General features: G+C 39.0%; 1 protein-coding gene across 3 annotated transcripts in view; it reads right to left on the bottom strand.

Annotated features, from left to right (window-relative positions):
* Positions 1-456: 456 nt before the first annotated feature.
* The window catches only part of tpm2 (tropomyosin 2 (beta)), a 31773-nt gene continuing 23830 nt past the window's right edge, over positions 457-8399 (bottom strand). Inside the window, exons 9-10 of one of the 3 annotated variants that reach the window (XM_057819275.1) lie at positions 7470-7548; positions 457-679 (exon numbers count right to left, since the gene is read on the bottom strand). In XM_057819275.1, coding sequence (XP_057675258.1) covers positions 547-679; positions 7470-7548 — 212 coding nt within the window. In that variant the 3' untranslated portion in view covers positions 457-546. The remainder of the gene's footprint in view (positions 680-7469; positions 7549-8399) is intronic. The other 2 variants (XM_057819276.1, XM_057819277.1) reach the window with 2 other exon arrangements.

Genomic DNA, 8399 nt, shown 5'->3' with positions numbered 1-8399 from the left:
GGTCTACAATTTTGTCTTTGGTGTCCTTCGACAGTTCTTTGGTCTTGGCCATAGTGGAGTTTGGAGTGTGACTGACTGAGGTTTTGGACAGGTGTCTTTTATACCAATAATGAGTTAAAACAGGTGCCATTAGTATAGGTAACGAGTGGAGCCTCGTTAGACCTCGTTAGAAAAAGTTAGACCTCTTTGACAGCCAGAAATCTTATTTGTTTGTAGGTGACCAAATACTTATTTTCCACTCTAATTTGGAAATAAATTATTTAAAAATCAAATAATGTGATATTCTGTTTTTTTTCCACATTCTGTCTGTCATGGTTGAGGTTTACCCATGTTGACAATTACAGGCCTCGCTAATATTTTCAAGTAGGAGAGCTTGCACAATTGGTGGTTGACTAAATACTTATTTGCCCCACTGTATATTGTTGCACACACAAATCCAACATTATGAGGGGAGTGTTTCTTTTTTTTTTTTTTTTTTTGTAGAAATCAATACTTCATGATCTCCTAAAGTAGTCTCCGTGTACATCTAGATAATGCGCATTGATGTTAAAATGAGATTCCATTGTACAGAATGAGTTGCGGTTGAGAAAATGTCATTATAGATTGTTGAGCTCCAGAAGGGTTTGGTCCAACACCTGATGCATGTCGAGGTTTTCCTCTTTGGCCTGGGCCAGCTTTTCTGCAGATTAAAAATGCACACATACATTTCAGAACACACATATTTCAAAATTAAATGAGATGAGTTTTAATATATTCAAAGAAGCGTCACTACATGTTTGTGGCAGCCCTAACACCAGCGGGCAGTGTAGCTACCATGCAAGACCTTGCCAGGCACACTTCACAGTCAGAATTCCAATTCAAGACACCTTTAACTGACCGCAATTTAGTATATTTTCATGACACTTTCCTTAAATCATGTTTTAACTTGGTGAAATGTTATCTAAGGGGAACAACGACGTCAGAATCGAAGTACAGGTAGTCCCCAGGTTACGACAAACCCGACTTACGCGATTTCAACTTTACGACGCCTGTGTCTCGTCGTTTTTTTGTCATACATGCTTTTATTTTGGTGCAGAAAGCGTTGAGCAGGTTGTACTTCCGCGACGCGAAAGCATTTTCACACCCGTTCACCCCTCACGCCACACGCACACATGAGGAAGCAGCCGAGTGAAGAGGTGACAGGCTGCGCGGACTTTGTTGCTTGTGAAGCATCCAGAGGCGACGGCTCTATATATCCCCTATTGTAGGTTTTCAATTGTGGTTGAATACTTAAAGTGCATGTGACATGAAAAAACATGTTTATTTCATAATGCACGCATATTTTATACTCCTGAATGATATGGACCGCTTGGATGTGTGTGGAAGCGATCGCTATATTTATTTAGTTTTTTTAATCCCGCGCCATGAAAATGAGTGACTTCCGGCTTCGGTCTTGCATTGAGGAGGAGGGCGCTGTGACGTGTACGTTAGAAGGCGTCCTCTTCACTATATAGCGTACTGTTGTGTATGAGGACGAAGGATTCAGCTGATTTTGCGGATTAATACGTTTATTTTTCGCATCACGCCAGCCAAACGGCTGCAGAAAAATCATTCTGTATGAGGGAGAGGTGTATTCGCCTTTTTGGAGTTTCAAAAGGTCCTCATCCACCGTGGATATTGGCCAAAACAAGCCCTGTTGTGGGACCATTGGACTTACGAGGAAGTGAGTAAACATCTTGTTTAGTATTATGTCAAATATTCATACAGCTATTACAAAGTAAACACTACAAACTTTCTTTAAATAAAGGACTACTTACATTTGATCATTGATAGGCATGTAAAAAGCTCTCCTCATGCACATTAGCAGCACGTTAGCTGCACAACAACTGCAGCCACCCTCCTCCGGGGAACGAATTGTAAATTGCTCTCCGCCGGGCGGTTTGCCGATCCGCAAAGACAATCGACAGCCCAGTCGCCATGTCAAATAATCCAGGCTAGTTATGTGTGATTTTCCGCTTGGAAGACTTTGAAACATCACTCGGTTCGGGTTAGCATGTCGGCTAGCTGTCACGCCTTTTGGTTTGTTTACATTCTCCGAAGCCGGGGAAGGGAAATGACATATGTCCGATTTAGGTGTCATAAAATATCGTTCGGGAGGTGCGACAGTAAAGGTGAAGTCGACAGTTTTGACCATTATGGAGTAATTTTGCCATGTCGTCCTGAATAAATGCATTTTTATTATTTCATATTCCATTTAGCACAAGACTGTTATTTGTCATGACCATGCCATTTATTTAGCAATTGGGGAAAATACTTGGATAAAAAGAATATCCTGTAAAAATATTGAAGTAAAGAGAAACAATAACGTTTTGCAGCTCAATGGGCTGAATAGTAAAACCGATGAGCCCAGTCTACCGCTGACGTCATCCACCTGTTGGGGACGCTAAAGCCCTATAATGGTAGGCGTGACTAACCGGCAGATTAAAAGACTAATTTCTCGTCATCTGCGCTTTGCTAAATTGTTGTACATAGTTGAATCGTCTCAAAATATGATTCTGATTCACATAATAATGCCATTTAAGACTTTTTTTTTCTCCTGTCGTATGCTCTTTAAGGCAAGTTTATGTGATTGTTTTTGATGATGTGCGGACGCTAACTGATACATGCTAATCGTTGATTATTGCTGTATCAGCAGCTACTTGCAGACACAAATTTTAATTGCTGTTATTGAAGATTAGCCTGATTTTATTGAATTTCATTTTAGTGTCATTCTGCAAGTGTTGATGCTGTGAGCAGATGAATAAAGTCAACAAACCACAAGGACGTCTGGCATTGTAATTTCAGAGCTTAGTTCACTGTCTAGCTAGGACTCAGCTCCAGCGTCTTGGCGGGGACAGTACAATGACGTATAATATGTTTTTGGATAGTCATTGATTTGGCGATTTAGGGGATATTTTGGGGTACTTAAAGGGTTAAGTCCGACTTGCGTGGAAATCCGGGTTACGTCGCCTGCGCAGGAACGGAACTCGTTCTTTAACCGGGGACTACCTGTATTACAGACGAAAAGATTCTTAGTAACTCGATTAAAACTAGATGAAATTTGTATGAGATTACGTCGACTAAAACTCAGGTCTGTCATCGTCATTTCGGAGATTAGCTCGCTGTCTAGCTAGGACTTAGCTCCAACGTCTTGGCGAGGACAGTACAACGACGTATAACACATGTTTTTGGATAGTTATTTTGAGATGTAGGTGGTATTTAGGGGTACTTAAAGGGTTAATTCCAATTCATGTGGAAATTCAGGTTACGTCGCCAGCGTAGGTAACTCGTTAGTAACCCAGGGGCTTCCTGTATAGGAAAGTCAATGATATGCAATGATATTTTTCAGCCACCAGGCTCCTCTCCTCAAACTCCGCATATGATTTTGAACTTGTGATGCACGATAATAGTTTTCAACAGATACCAATTACCAATATTCCTCCTCGTTCCAGTCGATAACCGATAATGTCAAGCCGATAATGCTATTATAAAATATACTGTATGTAAATTTTTAAAGTATACACAAGAGCAAATATTACTGTGCAAAAATAGAATTTATTGCTCTTTTTTCCGCACCAAATGTGAAAAAGTAGTAAATTCCAACATCTAAACAATGACAGATTGTCTGACATTGTGTAATGGTAAACTTTTGGCGACAATTACGTACAGATACCTAAATCCCCAAAAATGCCTTTAAAAGTAAGCCATTCCTAATATATACAGTTGTGGTCAAAAGTTGACATACACTTGTGAAGAACATAATGTCATGGCTCTCTTGAGTTTCCAGTTATTTCTACAACTCTTGATTTTTCTCTGATAGAGTGATTGGAACAGATACTTCTTTGTCACAAAAAACATTCATGAAGTTTGGTTCTTTTATGACTTTATTATGGGTGAACAGAAAAAAGTGATCAAATCTGCTGGGTCAAAAATATACATACAGCAGCGCTAATATTTGGTAACATGTCCCTTGGCCATTTTCACTTCAATTAGGCGCTTTTGGTAGCCATCCACAAGCTTCTGGCAAGCTTCTGGTTGAATCTTTGACCACTCCTCTTGACAGAATTGGTGCAGTTCAGTTAAATTTGATGGCTTTCTGACATGGACTTGTTTCCTCAGCATTGTCCACAAGTTCAAGTCAGGACTTTGGGAAGGCCATTCGAAAACCTTAATTCTAGCCTGATTTAGCCATTCCATTACCACTTTTGATGTGTGTTTGGGGTCATTGTCCTGTTGGAACACCCGACTGCGCCCAAGACCCAATCTTCGGGCTGATGACGTTAGGTTATCTTGAAGAATTTGAAGGTAATCCTCCTTCTTCATTATCCCATTTACTCTCTGTAAAGCACCTGTTCCATTGGCCACAAAACAGCCCCACAGCATAATACTACCGCCACCGTGCTTGACGGTAGGCATGGTTTACTTGGGGTTAAAGGCCTCACCTTTTCTCCTCCAAACATATTGCTGGATATTGTGGCCAAACAGCTCGATTTTTGTTTCGTCTGACCACAGAACTTTCCTCCAGAAGGTCTTATCTTTGTCCATGTGATCAGCAGCAAACTTCAGTCGAGCCTTAAGGTGCCGCTTTTGGAGCAAGGGCTTCCTTCTTGCACGGCAGCCTCTGAGTCCATGGAGATGCAAAACACGCTTGACTGTGGACACTGACACCTGTGTTCCAGCAGCTTCTAATTCTCGGCAGATCTGCTTTTTGGTGATTCTCAGTTGAATCTTCACCCTCCTGACCAATTTTCTCTCAGCAGCAGGTGATAGCTTGCGTTTTCTTCCTCATCGTAGCAGTGACAAAACAGTGCCATGCACTTTATACTTACAAGCAATTGTTTGCACTGTTGCTCTTGGGACCTGCAGCTGCTTTGAAATGGCTCCAAGTGACTTGTTCAAGTCAATGATTGTTCAAGTCAATAATCACTCACAAGAAATTGCTAATTCGTGTTGCTGTATGTATTTTTGACCCAGCAGATTTGATCACTTTTTCTGTTAACCCATAATAAAGTCATAAAAGAACCAAACTTCATGAATGTTTTTTGTGACAAAGAAGTATCTGTTCCAATCACTCTATCGGAGAAAAATCAGAGTTGTAGAAATAACTGGAAACTCAAGAGAGCCATGACATTATGTTCTTCACAAGTGTATGTAAACTTTGACTACAACTGTATAACATTATTACACTGCAAAAACACACCACCTTAAAAACAGCTACATTTCCTTGTTTTCAGTGTAAATAAATGAAATTATCTGCCAGCGTTTTAAGTAAATTTTACTCAGATTTTTTGCAATAATAAAAATAGCTAGCTGAAAATAAGCTTAACAGCCTTATTTAAGCAATAATTATATTTAATCCTAAAAAAAACTTGTCATAAATGTTTTTTATTCAAGAGTAGATATGGTTCAAAACATTATATGAAAGCATTTTTTTCTTGATTAGGTGAAAAATGACCCATGTTTTAGATGTATGGGCTTAATAAAAACGTGGTTCTATTGACTTCAAGTAAGTGGAATAAGCTGTCGCATTCATCTGCTAACTTGTCTTTACACTTAAAACATATTGAACTAGATTTAAGAAAAGTAATCTGATTAAGACGTTTTAAATTTGCAGTGTACTGAATGCATTACTGATTGACTGAATGACTTGGTTTGGTGCATGTTGAAATCAAGCATGCTTACTTGACTGACATCACTTTTCCAAATGTCCGTGGTGAAACTGACCATTTTTTTCACTGACAATGGTGGTCATGTACAGTTTTGTTGCCCAATGACAGCCCCAAAACATCACTGCTCTAGAGGAGATCTGCATGGAGGAATGGGCCAAAATACCAACAACAGTGTGTGAAAAGTTGTGAAGAGTTACAGAAAACGTTTGGCCTCCGTAATTGCCAACAAAGGGTACATAACAAAGTGTTGAGGTGAACTTTTAATATTGACCAAACACTTATTTTCCATCATGATTTGCAAATAAATTCTTTATAAATCAAACAATGTGATTTTCTTTTTTTTTTTCTCTCTGTATTATTCAATCCAAAAAATAAGTTGCTTCATAAAATATAGATTTTCAAAAGGGAAAAGGGTTTGAATCAAAAAAAGAAAAACTTTAATCATAGAAAAAAGTTTTTGAATGCGAAAAAATATTTGAGATTGAAAAGTTTGGAATTTTGAACACTTCATTTCTCATTGAAAAAGTTTTCTTTGATTGAAGCAATCCTTTTTGTGTTTGGGCTATATTATGATTAGGACATTTGTGTCTAAATCATTCAATCCCCCAAAAAGTTGCTTTAAAAAAAAAAAAAAAAAAAAAAAATTCAAAGAAAAAAAAAAATCATTAAATTTTTCTTTTTCTCATATACGGTATATTAAATTATATGCAAATCAAATGACTGTCTCAGGTGCTGGAAAAATAATTTTGACCTATTATGAATTTTTTGTTGTTGTTGTAATTTCATTTTTGCTGCAGTTTTATTTAACTTTCATATATATATATATAGGAAAGTCAATTACATGCAATGACACTTTTCGGCCACCGAGGGGGCCTGGCCCACCCTTAAAATCCGCTTATTAGGTGAACGTGTGGAGTTTGGCCTTTTGGCCGGGTTGTCGGTGTTCTGCCGGCCCGGATCGTTGGAGCTGCGCAAGCGCGGGTTCGGCGGGCACAATTCCGGCAGTCTGGCTAAAAGGTAGCCGATATTATCGTGCATCTTTAAATTGAACAAAGGATTTTCTTTGATTTAAAGTTAAGGACATGGACGCAAGCAGCAGCTTTGACATCAGGAAGAAAAAGGAATAAACTTTGCATTTGCATTTACAGTTAATTTGAAGTAATTTGTTTGAAAGCATGGACCTTTTACACTATTGTCTGGAGAGTGCAAACCAGGTAGACTGTAACCTACCTACTTCAGAGATTGGTGGAGCTGTTGCTTAAATGTACACATTTCTCAGATTTGAACAATTATACTAGTATAATTAAGCCAATTCCATATCCTCACGTCAGAATTGAGTTGTGCATTTAAGCAAAAATCAAGTCGCACAGGAAAAAAGTGCTGCATGCAATGTGGATAAAAAAGTTGATTGAAAGAAAAACAGAAAAGAGCAAACATCTTTGAGAAATCGTAGCTAAAAATAGTGAAGAGAGTAAAAGTAAAAGACTGGAAGTACAATGGAGGCAGAAGTGAGTTTAAATACATTTATTACAATGCAGCGTTGCAAGTGTTTTGCCTGAATTTCAACAGAGGAAACGAGTGGGAGTAGTGTGACTTCAGCAAAACACTTTGCACTGACTGGGTGAGCTGTAACCTACGTTCAAAGGGTTGACTGACCCAGCAGCGCAACAAAGTGTGAACATTACATTTCCAGCTGATAATACCACAGTGGAATGCAGTAAAACAGCAGCAAGCAGGCAAAGAGGAGTCGAAACAGGAAGGAGAAGAAAGGAGAGCTTCTACAGTGTAGTCATATCATTGAGGGCTAGGTCCAGCTCCTCACTGAGAGCCTTGCCCTTCAGCTTCTGAGCATACACTTCATCTGCAGGAGGACACACAAACACACACACAATGCCAGACAGGATACAGAGAAATTTAGCGAAAACGAGATGGGAAAAGGAGACGTCCTACTTCCTGGGTGCCGTCCTGTAATTGTTTGAGCAACATGATTGCATGCTAACGATGGAATTTTAATGTCACTCAGAGGTCATCACATGTAAACTTCAAGGCTTTTCTGAAACTATGGCTCGTCGAGTAACAGAGATGAGCTCATTGCTGACTTAGTGACCATTCACTTTCATATTTCCTAATTCAAAAGGATTGAATTGGCAGTGAATTAATTTACAAAAATGAATTACTGAGAATTTAGCTTGACTTTGTTTTCAAGTGGAGGCTTGCCTGATGGCAGTAGTCATTGCTAGGCACTAAGTATGGCTATGTGTGTACCTTACACACTGCTAAATTCAGTGCTTCCCAATCGTGCTACAGCCTCAAGCAGCAATGGTGGACACTAGGGCTGCAGCTATTGATTATTTTAGTAGTCGATTAATCAATTAACTACTGTAAATGTTGGACTGCACCTGACTATAAGCCGCAACCCGCCAAATTTGACATGAAAACAGCATCTGTTGTAGGGCTGTCAAAATTATCGCGTTAACGTGCGGTAATCAATTTTTTAAATTAATCACGTTAATATGTTTGACGCAATAAACGCACATGTCCCACTCAAACAGATTAAAATGACAGTACAGTTTAATGTTCGCTTGTTACTAGGGTTGTTCCGATCATGTTTTTTTGCTCCTGATCCGATCCCGATCGTTTTAGTTTGAGTATCTGCCGATCCCGATATTTCCTGATCCGATTGCTTTTTTTTTGCTCCCGATTCAATTCCAA

Source organism: Corythoichthys intestinalis, chromosome 17 (genome assembly GCF_030265065.1).
Source record: "Corythoichthys intestinalis isolate RoL2023-P3 chromosome 17, ASM3026506v1, whole genome shotgun sequence".
NCBI lineage: Eukaryota > Metazoa > Chordata > Actinopteri > Syngnathiformes > Syngnathidae > Corythoichthys > Corythoichthys intestinalis.
The sequence above is the reverse complement of the archived record's forward strand: the minus strand, read 5'-3'. Positions and strand labels throughout refer to the sequence as shown.